Below are 17,950 nucleotides of genomic sequence, written 5' to 3'. Positions count from 1 at the left end.
CTTCGATTGACGTTTCTATTTTCCGCACTTGCAGAAGCCATGGTGGGTAGCAGAGGTCGGAGTGCCAAAGAAGTGATCGTGGGAGTCGTGATTTGTGCTCTTGAAACAAGGCGTGTATCTGCGCACCCGGACGGTTCTCTATCAGAGAGAGAAGGGGGTGTGCAGAAGGCTGAGTAGAAATTCTGAAGACATGTCGGCATGTTTGCAGGCTCCGAATCACCGTGAAATGCGGTTCCCGCGCTTCTGCAGGAGACCTTAGTTCACTCGTGTGCCAGGGGCATTGGATACAGCATATTGTACAGTTCAGAAACGTGTAGTAAAATTATATTATTTTGCTCTCCAGTCGTGGAATTTGTGCATATGCGTGACTAGCGAACATCGTGATTTCGTACTTGTGCCGCGCAGCCTACTTGGGTAGCAAAAACTCGTTTTTATTTATTTATTTTACAATTTCTTGTTTTTCCAAAACAGTGCAGTCTGTTCAGCTTTTTATGCGTGACACTTCAGCAACACTTGCTCATCATGCACGACTTGGCACGCATCACTTTTCTTTCGCTGAATGCATCGGCTTACCTACACAAAATTCATAGGCATGACTGCACAATGTTATTATTTTTTTGTACATAATCTTAATTCTGATGTAGCGCAAGCTTGTGCTGCCACGTAAACTGAACGCGCCCTCTTTTTGTGAATGCATCTAGCGGAACTAACAAGCGAAACGAATTTTATGTTTTCAGCACAGTGTCTATATTTATTCCTCAAAGCGAGGTTAACCTAAATTTCGCGATGTTTACCTTCTCGAAATTCGCATAAGTCGAAGCAGCGCGAAAGTGAAGCGTCTTACAGTATTATCTGGAATACATTTTAAGTAGTTTTGTTGCACTTTACGAGCGCTGATCCAGTCTCTGCTAAATATTCACACATATGATCCATAATATAATTCGGAGCCGCAAAAGCAGGAACTAAGCACGAGAGTATTCTTTTTTATTGGACAAATGCTGCACGCGGCGATCATTCGGCCGCCGCTGTCGCACATCTTACTCCTCCGATCTAATGGTCCACCGGTTACGCGGCCTGCCCGGCTCGATTTTTTCCCTCTTAATGCAAACTGGGATAACGGCTACCCCCTTTCTCTCGCTGATTCACACCGCTATTCTCCCGTTTCTTAACGTCACGCCTATCGTTTTTCGCTCAATCTCAACGTATTCCCAAGCTTAATTGTTAACCTCCAAGTTCTTGCACCATATGTTATCTTAGGTAGAAGGCTATCGTTGTACGCTTTTCGACGACAGCGGTAAGCTCCCGGTCATGGCTAACGCCTGCCGTATGCGCTCCGACTCATTTGTATTATTCGACGATGCCGTGCACGGGTGCCCCCAACAACGGCCACACCTGCCGCGTCTGCAAACAACCACTGCCACCGATCGCCAAACAGCAGATGTGGGGATGACTGATCATGGCCGGCCTCCAAGATTTACCCCCGCGCGCGCTGCGGTGGATCTCGGAGGCCACGGCCTGGTGCACGAAGCGTCGTCGAGAAAGCGCCTTCGCCAAGAGGACACACCGAGCTACGAGGAGTGGACCCAACTTGCGAGCGCCCTAGAGGACCGTCGCTCAGCACACCCTGCTGTCTTATCTGGGCTTCTGCGCCTGTGGTGTGGATACTGCTCCACGCATCGCACCTTCCACTCCCGACACACTTCCTTCGCTTCCCAATTACTCGTATTAGTCCAAAGAGACACCCCATAACTAAAACATTCGTTCCATAGGCCAATTATGCTGAAAATCTTCGTCTCGTTGTCAGGGTCCCCTGTGATTAACTGGCCTAGATAAGCATACTCTTGCACAGATTCCAGGGTCTGAGTGATGATCAATAATTCTTGTTCTGTTGCTAAGCTATTGAATATTACCTTTGTCTCTGCATAATAGTCTTCAACCCTGCTTTACCCGATGTGGCGGCGTAGTGGCTTTGGTGTTTCGCTGCTAATGGCGCGGGATGAAATACCAGCCGCAGTGGCCGCATTTCGATGGGAACGAATTGCTAAACACACCCTTGTATCGCGCATTGGGTGCACGTTAGTGAACCCTAGGCGGTCAAAACTAACCCGCAGTCCCCCATTACGGCATTCCTCGTAATGAGACCCGTAAAACACCAGAATTTACTCTTAGACTTTCTCAGCTAAGATCCTCAATCATTTGTTGCAGTCCGTCCCCAGAGTTGCTGAACAGGATAATGTAATCTGCAAACACAAGGTTGTTGGGATATTCGTCGTTTATTCTCGCTCCTAATCCTTCCCAGTGTAGTAGTTTAAATACCTTCTTCTGAGCATGCATTGAATAGCAATGGAGAGATTGTGTCTCTTTGCCTGACGCCATTCTTGATAGGTATTTTTCCTCTGTTCTTGTGGAGAATTAATTAACGTAGCTGTAAAGTCTCTATAGATATCCGCAAAGATATTCACATTATGCTTCTCTTACTCCTTAATAACACAATGACTGCTGGTGTTTCTACTGACTCAAAGGTATTTTCATAGTCTCTGATATCAATATAGCGAGTTTCCTGCACATCGTAGATTTCTGAATTACCAGACTTATGACACGGATGTAATTCACTGTAGAGCGTGTTGTCTGGCTGGACTGAGATCAACTGTAGCCCTCATTCTACTGGAAATTAGCATGGAGAATATTTTATACAATACTAAATGCAAAGATAACGGGATTACAGTTATTTAATTATTTAAACATTTTAGACGTTAAAGAAGCTTTAAGGAGTTGCCTGCCCTTTGACTTGCCTGCCCTTTGACTACCGTTGACTCTCTTTCTTCCTGTCGAGATAAACTAAAGCATTGACTACTCCCTTTTCTTTTTATCTCTAAAAAAAGTGACTACCTCCCTTTATCTTATCGTTACGTCTTTTCTTCTTCGTTCCATCTCTAGTTGCATGGTTCCTTCCACACTTAGTAGCGAAAGTTCGAAACCCTCGTTTCGAAACCTTCCGAGGTTCGAAATCCTCAGAGCGAAAAGCTCGGAACCTCCGTCTTCCGCGTTTGTGCACTACAACTTTCTCTAGGAACGCCGATAACTTCAGAACAGGTTCGCAAGACCACTACTACGGGATTTAAAGACACCGTGGAGACACGCTAACATAGGCCGCGACTGGACGTCGCGTACACAAACAGCTATTTCTACCGCCTATACCGAACCGCGAGTCGTTAACGATGATTGTGTCCCTGTTGAATCGATAGAGCGCATTATACTATATACTGCAGAGCGTATGGTGATGAACGGGCCATGCACGAGACAATGATGTGTCCACACTCTGTCAAGGCCTTTTGGCATTTAGAAGCATGTTAGGTACGCGACACTCTCCACAAACGCAACGTCAAGCATTCGATTTCTTATTCGATTAGCTTGCACCGATTGGCTACTTTTCGGAACTCCAGCTGTCACTCGGGCCGTAATGCTCATCGTATTAATAAAGCCAGCAGGGAAATCAAGGTGGCGACTCGGAGTCTAACATTCGGACACGTCGAAATCAAAAGTTAAGTTGAGATACGAAGAGGTGCATATTTACTTGTCCCTTTTTTGACGTTCTTCTGTCTTCCTTCCTAACGGGCTTTTCTCCCCTATCTTCTCCTGCTTTGCAGAGAACCATGTAGGTGAACACATCTGAGCTGTCAAACATCTCTGCTTTTAAATGTATAAAGAGCTCTTCTGCTCACTGATTACATACTTTCTTTTTCCGGTATACTGGCAGCTCCTGCTCGTGATCTCGTCGTTCCTCTGACGTGCGCTGGGACCCGTCCTTATTAGCCCTCGGACTTCTTTCTCTGGAACCGCTTTTGAGATTGCACCGGCCCGTGACTTGTGGCTAAATGTGCGTGTGAGACCCGACAGTTTACGCTCGATTTCCAGCTTTCGATCCCGGTGCGTTCATGCAGTCTATTCACGGGCTGCAGCTTCTTTCAAGAAAGAAAAAAAAAAGTTCCTCTCTTCTCCTGTGAGCAGGCGGATTCTCGCGCTATGGCTTTTTTGTAATCTTTCTTTTCTCGTGACGCCGTCGCGTGCACTCATTTATCGCTTAGACTTATTGAGAGGTAGCGATATCTATGGTGTACACATCCCCCCTTCTTCACATGGCGTCCTTCGGGCTTTAGATCGCTTGAGATACAACCTCCCCTCCCTTGCATTCTTCTTTATGTGACACTCGCAGTTTTCTCGCATTTAAGTTTGTTACATTCGAGACCTTCCCTCCGTCTCAGACCCTGTGCAGCCTTGTAGGCTATTTACTACTGCGTCGCCCCCCCTCGCTTCGACACAACGCGCTGACCTCAGCCAGTTCCACGGAGTGAATGCCCCGCTTCGTATGGGCCTCTTACACTCGAGTCGCTTCCACAGCGCTCGCAGCCACGCACCAAGAAGCCATGTTCTCTGCCTCGCGTTGTTGTGTTTACCTAAACTGTCGTCTGCGAGTTGAATTCGGCAATTTCCGGAAAAAAAAACTAAATAAAGCTGCAAGACCGTTTCCTGTTTCTTAGCGGTTATGTTCCTTCCGTAAGTTTACCCTGCTTACGAGTTCATATCGGATGCAAAGGCGTTGGTGACCCAAAGCTATCGTCAACGTCGCCCTTTTTGTTTCTAATATTAACGCGTCGCACGAGTACTTCAATAAAAGCGAGGACGCAAAACTTGCTCCAAATTTAGCGTCTTGTGCGGCGTTCTACAAACCTGCCGGTGGTTTCCAAGCACAGCTGTGCTCACGTCGTTTGAAATCCACGTCCTGCGGGGGCAGGGGCCAGGTAAGTATGAATGGATACATAACTTTCTCTGATTGCTGATAGAAGGATTTGACGTTCGCCCCGTTTGATATATATCCCACGAAGCATCACCATAATTGTAGGTTATTTTTCTTGTAGGTCCGTGATATGTTTGGGTAGAGTGCCAACCTTCTTCTTCCTGTCTTTGCTTGCATTTTATCTCTCTCTTTCTCTGCCAATTTTTCATGGGACGAAATTTCCTAAACTCAGCTGATTTTCTCATAGTGTATGGAGTTAAATCAGGTTAACGTTGCTTTTTACTGTATGCTAAAAAAGGTTTCGATATCTTCGCCAAATAGTCAATTTAAGCATAAGTACTATTCCTAAAAAGCGTGACCGTTCATTGCTGTAGCGCCACAGTGCCGCTGCTGACACGTGACATTAGAGAGCTCTAGATGTGCACGCCCAAAACCCTGTATGACGCACAACCACAGGGCGTGGCAAGGGTACGCGTAGCGAGAACAAAAAGAGCGCGAAGGGCCCGCACTGGAATCCGCGCCCCTTAACGCTATGGCGTTGCTGGGTACCGTATTCTAAAACTCTCCATTGATTAACCTGCTTTTTCAGCTCTCGTAATGCCGTCGCGGTGACTTTTGGTGATAGAATTCTTAGAATTGGGCAGAGTATACTGTTACGTTGCCCCCCTGTTACATGTATTATTTGAGCACGGGTGAACGCAGCTCCATATCTTCCCTTAGAGGCGCACATTCGTATGTTACTCCTGTATTGCCTTCTATGGCCTTTGTATTTCGTCTGTCTACTATTCGCAATAAGGTTACAGTCTGCAATTTCACGTAGCAAAAGTAAATGTATTCTTTTTCTCGGCACACTTGGCGTTGACAACAAAGATTCGGAAACTGCAGCTTTCCAGGGTGTACAAAATGTATTTGTTTCCAAGGATGAAAGGAAAAGAGCTGCTCTTCACAAAAGGTTCGTAACTTCATTTACCCAAAGGGGAAAATAAAGTAGTGCCAAGCAAGCAAGTAGCGGATATTGCCGATCAAATGCAATATCGATGACGACCACAGTATACCAGTTAATGACAGTTGCGAACGAAATTGGAGTTGACAGCACCACCAGGAGGCGTGTGATTTCCGAACACATCGGCTGCAAGCTCTGCTAAACTAAAGGGTAACTTGTTCACCCGAGATGACGACGAAGAATCGTGGACATCATTTCTCCTAGGCGCTCGTTCCCGAGGAGCACGGCATGCTTTGGTTCTTTTCTGCCGAAGAAAGTTTGATTTATGTGGTGGATGACAGGAATATAGCACGACAATTTTTTTTTTTTTTAGCGAAGCTTTATCTGCCCGCTTTCCCGGATTTGGTGTGGCTGCCTGTCTGCTGGGTCGGTCGTTCACCGAATCCATTTGTGAATCATAGGTTATATAAAGGTACCCCTTGTATTCTGACCGTATACACAGAACTCTCATCCGCGTAACCAAAAAGAAAAGTGTGTTGCTGCTTAAAACCTGGATATGTAACGTCGGCTCACAGGCGGTTCTAATTAAAGCACGCCGATCTGTTGACAGAATGGTGAAATTTGATTAACGAATTCCTTGATTTCTTTGATTTAGACACTGTGCACTTTGATCTAGCCCTACGCATGTGTCCATCCTTGGCCAACCCTGTTCCTCTAATATTACTACATAAAAACTGAATATATATATATACCGGCTTTACGGATATCTCTATTGCGTGTTAAGTAATGGTGAAGGATATTTCACAGATTGATTGATGTGCTTTACTTTTTTTTTAACTTAGCCATTCGGTATGTGCCGCTAGGGGTGGGCCTGCTCTTGGCCAACCCACCAGAATGCGCATGTCCCGCTGCGGCACAAGATGTACTAAGCCGTAGGTGTTGCCCGACATTTCTCGATACATTTCTACGCATACATTTGTCATCGCCATTCCTTCGTCAACGAGTGTTATGCGTCGCCTTCGTCCTTGTGACATTGCTGCGTAATGTGTCTCACACTGTGCATCGACTTGATTTGGTGCTTGCATTTCAGCACAGCTATTGTGAACGATGCAGTGCTTAAACATAAAAAAATTACATGACACTAAAGTTGCGACCTACGTGGTTGATAAACATAAACGTTCCATGAGATCGCTCGTTGCATGCGATGACAGTAAACAAAATTGTATGCAGCGCCAGGGGTTGAAAAGCATTTATTTACAGCTATACTTAATCTTAGCTTCATATAGATTCCAACATTTGCGTTAGATTTTTTTTTCTATTCCTACATATTTTCCCAATGCTATGAAAGCCATGCTATCATTGTCTACTGTGGTCTTGAGAATTGCCAGCTATGAGGACCGCGTCATACATAACCCTGATGTAGCCCTGATGGCCTCAGAGTAGGTGCATGCTGCATATATTGAAGTACTGGAGGTAGCGGCAAAACATGTATTGTGTTTCGTGACGGGGACTACCACACATCTTCCAGTAAGACTTTACGAATACACACGTGACCTAAATGATGCAAAAGTGGTTGCCTGAAAAATTTCTACACTGCGTCATTCCTAACATGTAAGCACCTGACTATCTGGACCTAAACGATGAACTATTACAGAGGAGACGTTGGTGAAAGGGGGTCCGACAGGAAGCCATCCTCACAACAACAAAGATTGCTTGAAGGCATGGTTTTGTGCGCTTGGTGGCCAACACCCGCATTGCAGAAGTTTTTGGAGTCATATCGATTACCAAGCATTCGATAACTTTTTTTCTAATGGTTAAATAATATATGGAATTTAAAAATTTTAAAAAGTTAGTTCTTTATGTATGTATGTATGTATGTATGTATGTATGTATGTATGTATGTATGTATGTATGTATGTATGTATGTATGTATGTATGTATGTATGTATGTATGTATGTACGTATGTATTTGTCAGCCCTTGAGAACGGACAAAAAAAAACAAATGCAATTTCTAATCTGGAGCGACCAGTAAAAACCTATCTGAATAGCTGTCTCACGAGGCAATGGAAAACGCACGGTGCCCGTAATAAAGCTTGTATAAGCCATCGTTACGCTCTCTCAGCTTAGTTGACCGACAAGAAGCAGGAGATAGCGTGGCGACGAAGCACTTCCGCGAAAGACTGAATATCGGTTCTCGACCACCGCACGGCCGCGCACGTAGGCTACTACTGCCTGACCCGCGCGTGTATCGAGTGCTGTGTTGCGCCTCGACTGCGCACATGGCGCAAGCTTGGGTGGAGTGCTCCGCGTCCGTCCAACATCGACGCGTTTCGTATATAGTTCATCTTCGTCGGCGTCTTTGATCACGTGTGTACGGGTTCTTTGTGCTCTGGGTGAGAAGAGCTCGATAAGCCTCAAGTGTGGTGGCACACTGACCCGGCGCTGTTTGATTGCGGGCTCGTGCGACGTAGGAAGGGGAAGTCGGTCTGCTGTTGCATTCAGACGTCACCAGTCGACTGGAGTCAAGGCCGGCGCCCTCAGAACCGCTCCACCTAGACATGGCAGTCTGATTATCGCCTTTTTCTTTCTTTTCTTTTTTTTTCACGTCGCCAACAGGAGAGGGGTCAAAATATTGATCTGGTGAGTGCCGGATGTCTGGTTTATTTTAAGGGACGTGACCACGGGTTATATACCTATAGGAGTTGACTATATGCACCGCCGCGATTTCGGCACATAACGTAGTGTAGTGAAGTGTAATTTCTCTATACGGAATGCCGTGCCGTGAAGACGTGTCCTTACACGCCGCTTTACCAAAATCGCTTGAGCGTCGTGGTCATTCCGATTGGGAAGGCCGCAAATAAACCGCGCATTGTGACTGCGGCGCTCAAAGAAAAGGCGTCGCAGACTTTGACGGCGATGGAAGCATTTGGTTTACCTTTAACAGCACTGTAAAGGAGAGGCGCATATGCACTGTTTGCATTGGCCTAGGACATGGGTGGGACACGAGTATCGTTTGTATATACTTGCACAAAAAGAATCCCCGCTTAGAGCCCGGAGAAAACGAGAAAAACTACCACTAGCACGGGGACGCCCACGACACCGGCCTCCAAGTATACGCCTAGAACGTTTGTGAACAGATACCAGTTGTCCGCATCCTCCGAAGCGGCCATCGTGCGTGGGCTGGTAGTAATTAGCGCAGGAAGTCCCGTGCCTGCAGGTACTCATAGTCGCGTAAGATAGGAAAAATATATCCTTCCGTCGAAGACAAAGTAAAGATTGTGACGTCACTCCAGCAGAGGAGACGCCGTACGCTCATCTCCACAATTCTTCGGGCGACCGCTGAACGAGCGAATCCTCAGAAGGGGCTACCGGGCGAGCGTGCGGCATTTCCGCGGCGCATTATCGTGCCGTGCTCCTGACAAACACTGCTATCACGGCGCGATGCGTGCCAAGTGTTATCGCGATCTCTTGGTCCTCCACCGTTCCTTCAGCGAGCTCTCCTCGAGCGCTTCTTCTGTGTCGGCCAAAGCAAACGTTCCCTTGCTTGCCCCGCTCTCGACGTCCGGTATAGCAACCTGTGGGCATCGTCGAGGAGCTCTCGGACCACATTGCACGTTCCGTCCCGCTAGTGGCGCAGCGTTCCTAGCTTGCGGTTAGCCCTGCCTGGTTAATCCGGCCGTCGGACCGCTTGGGAAAGTGACTCCTCTGTAATAGCAGCGGCAGGGTGCCTACGTCCGACCTGGGCTGCTCCAGTGACCGATGGCCTTGTGCTGCTGAGGGCGCGGGTTTGACTCGTGGGCGCGGTGGCTGCGTGTCGCTGGGACCGGATAGTAAAACCAATCGTGTGCACCGTGCTTTTGGGTAAACGGTTAAGAACGCTCAAGAAAGTAATCCGGGGATCTCGACTACGGCATGCCCGATAAGCCACTCTGCAGTTTCTGATAGTTAGGCCCCACAATACTGTGCTGGGACGGCGTGACAGCAATGATCGGTTTGAATTAATTTTGGCCTGTGTACGACTGCTTTGCGTTTGAACAAGCGACGGTTGTTCAGTCTGCGCACTGTACCAGGCGTTGGTGGCTATAGTAGGGATAGATATAGTGGAGAATCACTGTGGGCCTGTATTGTGACGCGGAGCGACACGTAGAAGGTATAGTACAGAAGGCTTCGGTTACAGCGCTTGCCGATTGTCTATTGGCGTTTGCCTATCAGCTAGGTCTGGTTATTCTGGCCGCTACTAGATAACGCCAAAGCGAACATGCTTCCCCTTGCTTCCATTTGCTGGCGCTCTAAGCAGCTTTGATGGCCAATACGAAAATGCTATCTGGTGGAAGAGCAGATTGGTGGAAGAAAAGTAGGGAAACGACAAAAAACGGAGACTTACAAAAACAAAGTTCACAACAGGGGGTCAGAAAATATTGTTATAAGAATTCATCGTGGTTTCTTTTTTCTCTTTCTTTTTTTTTCAACCTAGGTAGGACATTAAGCAGTGTAATAGCTAGAGCTCGGTGGCGCAACACACCACCTCGTTCCCAAGGGGACGCTAATCCATCCATCCATCCATCCATGGCAACCAAAGGTCAGTGGGACGCCTCGCATTGGGCGCTCACAGGAACAGTACAAATGAAGCTGTGCAGGGTGATATGGGCTGGACTAGTTTTGAAGTGGGGGACACTCACAGTAAAAGTGATTGTGAAGAACGACTGAGGAATATCGAAGAAACTAAATGGGCTAGGAGAGTGTTGAGGTATTTGTACTGGAAAAACATTGATTCACAGTGAAAGAAAAGAGCTAGGAAGCTTACCAGCAAGTATGCGGCCTGTGGGGCGGGCAACACAGCAACAAAGAACGTCAGGCGGAAAGTCACGGAGGCTGAAATAATCTCATGGGTAGCGGCAATGGAAAAGAAACCTGCCATGAGCAACTACTTACGAGGAAAAAACGAAATCAGGAAAGAAACAATTTGTGATAACTCAAAGGGAAGCTCATTACTTTTCGAAGCAATAACACGACGCCTTAGAACACGCAACTATAAAGCGAGATATAAGATGGAAGAAGAAGCATGTGCTTGCTGCGGTAAAGTTAGGGAAACGACGGAGCATGTTTTATTAGAATGTGAAGATATCTGCCCAGTGGTCGATTTAGGCACCACTGGCCTTCTTGAAACCCTTGGGTTCAGCAAAAGCAGCGGGAAAGTAAACATGTCCGCAGCAGAGATTAGTAAGAGGCGACTGGAAGATTGGTGGAAGTAGAGAAACGACAAAAACGGACACGTACAAAAACAAAGTTCACAACAGGGGGTCAGAAAATTTGGTTATGGGAATTCACCGTGTGTTTTCTTTTTCTATTTTTCTTTTTTAACCTAGGTAGGAAATAACGCAGTATAGTAGCAAGAGCTTGATGGCGCAACCCACCGCCTCGTTCCAAAGTGGACTCTCATAACATCCATCCATCCAGCAGAGGGGCTTTACCTCTGCATTGCGCAGGCCACGCAGTCGCGTGGTTCCTTTCAAAAGGGCCACCCTGTATGGTGACAGCTGTTTAGTTCCCATCACGTGCGGCAGCTCCGCAATTCTTCTCATTCAATAAGGCCTGATAACTGGAAATAAAGTCGCTGGTTGAAGAACTACCACGACACGACAACAAGTTGCTTAAGCGCACTGTTGTGTGGTACATATTAGCGTTGTGTAACGACCTCGTGCAGACGACCTGGATTGGTTTTGTTGATTGACTGGGTTTGATATCCCCCGCCACACAGAAAGCAAATGAAAAACGCAAGGTCAATGACAGACATCGTTTAGTGGAAAACTACAGAATAACTTTGACCACATAGCGTTCGTTGACGAGCATTCAGTGCCTGTTGCGTCAGTGTTCTTTTAATTCCCCGCTTTCTTTTTTCAAGTACACTACTGCAACAGCAGGGAATCGAGCACACGACCTCATGCTCAGCTAGCAGAACGCCACCAGTCAGCGACAGGAGTCTCCCATATGATCTGAACTTCTTGCGTGACGTGTTACACGGTGCGATTTCTGTGATGCGTTCCTGTATTCACTACGATTCCACGTGTGGTCTGTTGAAGCATGTAAATGTTTTCGTATATATTTACCCACACGTACGAGCTCCTACCCTTCGCGCGCTGGAAACAAACTTAGGAGGCACTTTTCTTTACATATTGACATCTTTATTTGAGCCTTCTTAACTGTATTTTTATTTCTCTTTCATGAACTACTCTTGCTATGTCGTGGCAAAGTTAGTGCTTTGAATTTGTTACATAACGGTAGACTATTACTTAGTTCACTCTATGCCCATTCACTGTCAAATATGAAATATGTGCCTTAAATCTATCTATCCATCCATCCATCCGTCTATCTATCTATCTATCTATCTATCTATCTATCTATCTATCTATCTATCTATCTATCTATCTATCTATCTATCTATCTATCTATCTATCTATCTATCTGTCTATCTATCTATCTATCTATCTATCTATCTATCTATCTATCTATCTATCTATCTCGACAGATTTCCCCACGCATGCGCGTGCACGTAACTCACCGAGGCGGACCAGTTGTGGCGGTGGCTCGATGATGCCCTTGCACACCCTCGGGTAGTCGGGGCAGCAGTCTCCGTTGCCTGGCCGCTCGCAGAAGACGTCGCAGTAGCAGAGCGTCCCCAGAATGGGAACCGAGCAGTCGTCCATGCGGCCCAGACAGCAGGGGTCCCTGCGGGCGGCGCAGTAGTCGCCCACCAGGTCGGGGTCGATGGCCGCTGCGCAGGTCACGAGGCACCAGAGCAGGACCCAGGGGCGGTGCGGAACGACGGGCCGCGTCGTTCTTCTAGAAGACATGATGGCTCCGACCTGTCGCGAGAGCAGAGTTGTTCGACGAACTGGCGCGCTTATGGCTCGCGTCGAGTTAACCGGGTACAGAGTGGTTTACTATCGCCCTTTTTTTGTCTAACCGAAGCCGCAGACGACCGTTTATTTCTCAATGCAATGCGAGACCTTTTTTATCGACCTCGGTTGTACGGTGTTGTCGCGAGGTTGTGGAAAGAAATGGGCCACCGAAGGACCCGCTAACCCAAACATTAAATACAGACCTCAGCCGCTAAGAAATTCAACTGCATTTCTTGCAGCAGGAAGAAAGCTAGTGGCATATAACACTCTATACTCATCGTCAAAATGAAGGGAAAGAAGAAAAATGCAAAAAAGAAAACAGGTCAACCACTCACCTGCGGATGGCATATTGCAAATGTTACGTATAAAATAAACCATTTTTTTTTCTGTTTCGGCTAATAATAGCACATGTATGGCGGCTACGGTTTGTATTACGCCATTGTGAAGAGCATTCAAGATTGTGCACTATTGTTCTTTCGGTGTCTGACCACGAGTGATCGGTGCAGTCTTTTAAAGATATACAAACAGCTTGACCTGCGGCGTATGAAAGCATCCTAATGAAAGTGTGTGCGCCCTCCTAGTGGAAGAACTGAAGTAATTGCTCATATTACTTGATATTCTTTTATAAGTCAACGCGTGCAACTTCACTGCACCGCTCTGTTGTCACTATAGTTATCTTCCATTCTCTTTAAGTCCTATGGCGGCATCTCACGACTGGCATGAGGAGCCTCATCGCAACTGATTTTGGTCACTTTCCTAACGTCGATAACTCCAATTGAACGGGTAATTTACCAATTACGTACTCCCGAGAATAACGCCTTTTTTTTTTTTTCAAGGCTAGTACCACCATGAGTACGGAACGTAACGCTTTTCCTTTGCACGTACACTTGTCGAAGAACAAGGTCACAGCTTCGATACTACACCTAGCGAAATGCTGTGGCGCGCCTTTCTTGGAGCGCGCTTTGACACGGCCAAAAGCTGGCAACGGGTGCGAACCCACAGTATTACTGGAGCTCCTTAGAAGCCGACAGTGGCGCCACAACTGTAGTCGGTCCTCGTTTAGTGCGTGTGGTTAAACGACCACGCAAACCAACAGATGAGAACGCGGTGAAACGCAAACATTGTTTCGAAACGTTTGTGCAACAGCGAGGTGACAGTTTAGCATTACTGTCCTGCAGCGCTAAGTAGACAAGACAGAGAAGCAAACGCACAGAAAAGGCGCCTCGGTACAATATTTAAAAGTATATATATATATATGTCGTTTTTAACGAAGGTATCTCTTGCTGGTGTTATCTCCTTAATTATAAATAATTATCTCGATAGTCTATAAAAAGCGCACAGTTCAAATGTCTGTGGATCACACCAAATGAAACATAACCTTTCTTTTTTTAATTCACAGTAGGTTCTAACTGTGACATAGCAAAAAAAAAGTATATGGGCGCTATAACGTAAAACTATTCCAAACTTTTCTATTCCAATTCTGCAATCAGTCCACCGCAATTGGTCAAAAACGTTTTTGACAAACCCCCTTCACCTGTCTGTCACGCGACGTCACGAAAACTGCGATAGCTCCCCATCTGATATGACATGTACACACTGATTATGCATAATTTGACCGAACAAAACAAATATAGTTATTTCTGATTCGACGCCTTTTCGCCATTAGCCCTCGGCTATAAGTCAAAAGTTTTCGGGCTGCACCCACTTCACCTGCCTCTCACGCGACGTCACAAAACCGAAAACACTTACGGCGTCAAAGTGACGTGTACGAGTTAAAGATGCATTAATATGCCGAACAAAACTGAATTTTCTTCGGAATAGCCGCAAGCTGCCCAGTTCCGTAAGGAATAAAAGATGGCTGCCGCCGATCGCTCCGGCACTGGCTACTGACCCCTGCTTGAGAGCATTGGTTTATTTGCGTGCAATAAAACATTTTGCCTGGCCGTGCAACGTTTTCGAGAACTTTCGGCACGTTTACGACCTCGTTCTGCTAACTCTTCTTTGCTGAGGATCTGTTTTAGCGTCATTCTTAAGCTTCCGTTGCATGCCGCCGCAATTGTCGACGAGCCACCTCAAGCCAAGTTAGGGAAAGCGGACCAATCGCTGACGCCGGCACCACCCTCTTCATCCGGTTATCGATATTCAGTGCAGTGGCTCGGCCCCATCGAATCCCTCTCCACTTGAGCATGCTTCTCGCCTCTTTTGAGCCATTTAGATAAGGCAAGCCGCCTAGTGCAGGCAATGTAATTCGTTTTTCGAGCAAACAAAAGTGACATCCTATGAACAGGGGGAACATTTGATTGGTCTGTTCCGACAACCCTGAGGATGACCGCCCGATGCTTGCGTCGGCGGTTACGCAAATTTGACCTCAGGAGATTGGAATAAAAACATATTGGAATAGTTTTACGTTATACGGCCAGTGAGAAGGCAGAGCTGTCTGCTGGAAGTCTGCAAAAGGTATACGGACTGTACACATTCAATAATATAAAGAATAGAAAGACGTTCGAATGTTCTCCACTTCAGTCCGACGCTTAACCTTCACTTATCCGTAAAGTCCTACCCCTCCTGTTTGCGAACAAGTCAGCCTGAGCATTAGGACCAGCATGCGCAGTTCGCACGGCTGATGTTATGGCATAAACGGCAGTTCGGTGCAGCCTTCGGCTTAACGCCGAGTGACGCCAGGCTGCATGAGTAAGTAGCACTTTTTTTTCGTTCTTACTTTCACACACACACACACAAAGAAAATTCTTACAATATTGGGCATTTTCGACGATGTAGTGTAGCATTAGCCTTATAATAAAGAAATGAGTTGGAACCCGAAAGCTTAGTGCGGTCGCCGCACCGCATCGATGCGGAATAATTTGCTAGAAACGCACTAACTATCCCTCGACTTAGGCTCACGTTAGAGCAACAGGTTAAATTATTGTCAGACTACGACACATGATCCAAAATCTTGAAAGATAGCAAACGAAAAGTAAAGAGCACATCGAAGAAAAAACGACGAGTTGCGCAGACTTTCAATGTGCGGCCAAACGTGATCAAAGGAAAAATGTTTTAACCCCTAGAAATTTTTTTGCAGTCAATGTTTGCGATAAGTAAACGCAATTAAACTTTCCTAATTAATTTAGCTATAAGGGTGCCGTGACAAATCGGGATAAGTAAACTTTCGGGGATAAAGCACCGTAGAGAAACAGGCGCAGAAAAACTAAAACTCATTTGCCGCCCAACTATCGATAACGTTCATGTTGAGTCAGCTAAAGCAATTCTTTCTCAGTTTTTCTTCGAACGACGTGAGTCACCCGTCGTAAGCTAAATCTCGGTTTTGCGTTTTTTTTTTCCTTAGATGCTGCAGCATTTCCTTGCGTGACATCACACACTTACGTTAGTCTGGCTAGCTATACAGAGATCAGCTTGAAGGGCGCACGAACGTAGAATAAGAAGTTGATGCATTATCCGAAAGAACCTTACATCTGTTACGCTGGCACTACGCCACTATGCTGCACAACCATTTTGCATTGACCGCAATAGAGAGATGAAAAAGCAAAACGTTTTACAAAGTTACTCCGCCAATTCGCAAAATGGTGGCATAAAATACACAGTCACAAAATGTGAAGTACCTTCTTTCGCGATGTTAGAAATCGGGAAGATACACGTACGCGCCTCAGTTTCGCAGACATCGTCTTCTACTCGCTGTCGTAGCCAGCTTACATTTCACGGAGCACCAGAGTCACCACAAACGCCGCCCCCAAATCTAGTCACAATAAATATATGCAAAGTCATGAATGCTGTCATGCTACACCGTACCGCTGTAATGTTGTGGCATTCTCATGAATAGTCATGGGGATCAATTCTGGGTCTGGGGCAATAGGGGCAATAGGGTCATTAGCTTACATCTCCTTTTACCGCCGTCACTGCGATTGCTTCCGCGGTCTGAAGGAATTATGCGCGGCGATCACGTTTCATAATTTCCGCAGAAATAGGAAAAAAAAAGGAAATCACCCCAAAAATTAAAGGTGAGTTTCTTTGCGGGGAAGGCTTCCAGTATTTCACCGTCTATAGCTGGTGAGATCGCTGTGCGAACGTACACTTGCCTTTGAGGGTTCGCCTTCGGATGGGGTTTACGGGACGCGTGAGCGTGCTCGGGGTCACCTACGGTTCCGGTGCTTAGCCGCAGCCTCTGCCTCCTGTTGGGCCCGGCGCTCTTGTGCGGGAGCTCGGCCAGCAGCGCAAGGTGTCAGTGCGAGGGAGAGGGTGCACGCGCCGCGATTCGCGCGCGAGGGAAAGAGATGGACGCAGCCGCGGGGAAGAGGAAGCTGCTCCGGGCCGTGATTGTTGTTTCCGAGGCTCGAAACGGGAGGGGGGGGGGAGGGCGGTGGAGAGAGCCCGCATGTGCAGAACCGGGAAAGGGAAACGCTGTTTTCAATCCATTTTTTCGGTTTTCAGTGTTGGCTCTTCGCTCCGTGCGATTCTTTGTCGGCGTGCGGCGCACTTCTCTCTCTCTCTTCCTTCTCTCTCCACTTTGGCATTAGCGAGTGAATGCGAGAAGTGTCGAGCCAGCCTTGTCAGGCGCTGACTCGGGCTCCTTTGGCGGACCGCCCCCAAAGGAGCCAATCTGTCAGACATTCTTTGAGCTTTTGGGAGTCAATGAGATGTCGCAGGATACAATCAATCAATCAATCAATCAATCAATCAATCAATCAATCAAAGGTGTTTATTAAAGCACCATTAAAGTGCCAAGGAACAACATCGAAGGTCTTAGACGGTGTTAGCGCACTCAGCAAAACAATGCACAGGAAGAACAACGCAAGCTCTTACACACGTATACACATACACACGCGCGCACACATAAAGAAAGAATAATAATTTGACGAATACAGATTATAACCGAACATAAAATGTGTACACGAAGAGAATAGAAAATAGTAGTGGAGAAACAGGAAAAATGATTGCAGAATGACGGAACACACAACAGATATGAGAGTATTTGTTCAGTTATTGAAATTCCTCTGCAACACTTTTCAGGAAAATACTAAAATTAGGCATGGGAGCTGTCCGGGCACTCTGAATGGGCGTTATATGTCGCCTGCACTCTAGACAGAGGGTGACGACAATCGGAAGGCTGAAAGGCGCGCTGTTTTCTTGTGCCTTCCTGCGGAAAGTAAAAGCGCACGTTCGAAAGCAAGTGCGAGCAGCACATTTTTCCATGCATTAATTTGTGAAGAAGAAGAACATCCGATTTACTGCGTCTACAGGTGCGGGTAGATAACGTGAGTGTCTACGTTAGCTCTATGGAGATGGAAGGCTTTCGACGG

General features: G+C 46.6%; 1 protein-coding gene across 2 annotated transcripts in view; it reads right to left on the bottom strand.

Annotated features, from left to right (window-relative positions):
* Positions 1-16,887, bottom strand: part of LOC142592688 (putative peptidase C1-like protein F26E4.3) — a 44,727-nt gene extending 27,840 nt beyond the window's left edge. Inside the window, exons 1-2 of one of the 2 annotated variants that reach the window (XM_075704257.1) lie at positions 16,730-16,887; positions 12,299-12,602 (exon numbers count right to left, since the gene is read on the bottom strand). In XM_075704257.1, coding sequence (XP_075560372.1) covers positions 12,299-12,590 — 292 coding nt within the window. In that variant the 5' untranslated portion in view covers positions 12,591-12,602; positions 16,730-16,887. Of the gene's footprint in view, positions 1-12,298; positions 12,603-16,723 lie in introns of both variants that reach the window. The other variant, XM_075704258.1, reaches the window with a different exon arrangement.
* Positions 16,888-17,950: the final 1,063 nt, after the last annotated feature.

The sequence above is a fragment of the Dermacentor variabilis genome, chromosome 9 (assembly GCF_050947875.1).
Source record: "Dermacentor variabilis isolate Ectoservices chromosome 9, ASM5094787v1, whole genome shotgun sequence".
In the NCBI taxonomy this organism is placed as follows: Eukaryota; Metazoa; Arthropoda; class Arachnida; order Ixodida; family Ixodidae; genus Dermacentor; species Dermacentor variabilis.
This window is presented reverse-complemented; position numbering and strand designations above follow the sequence as displayed.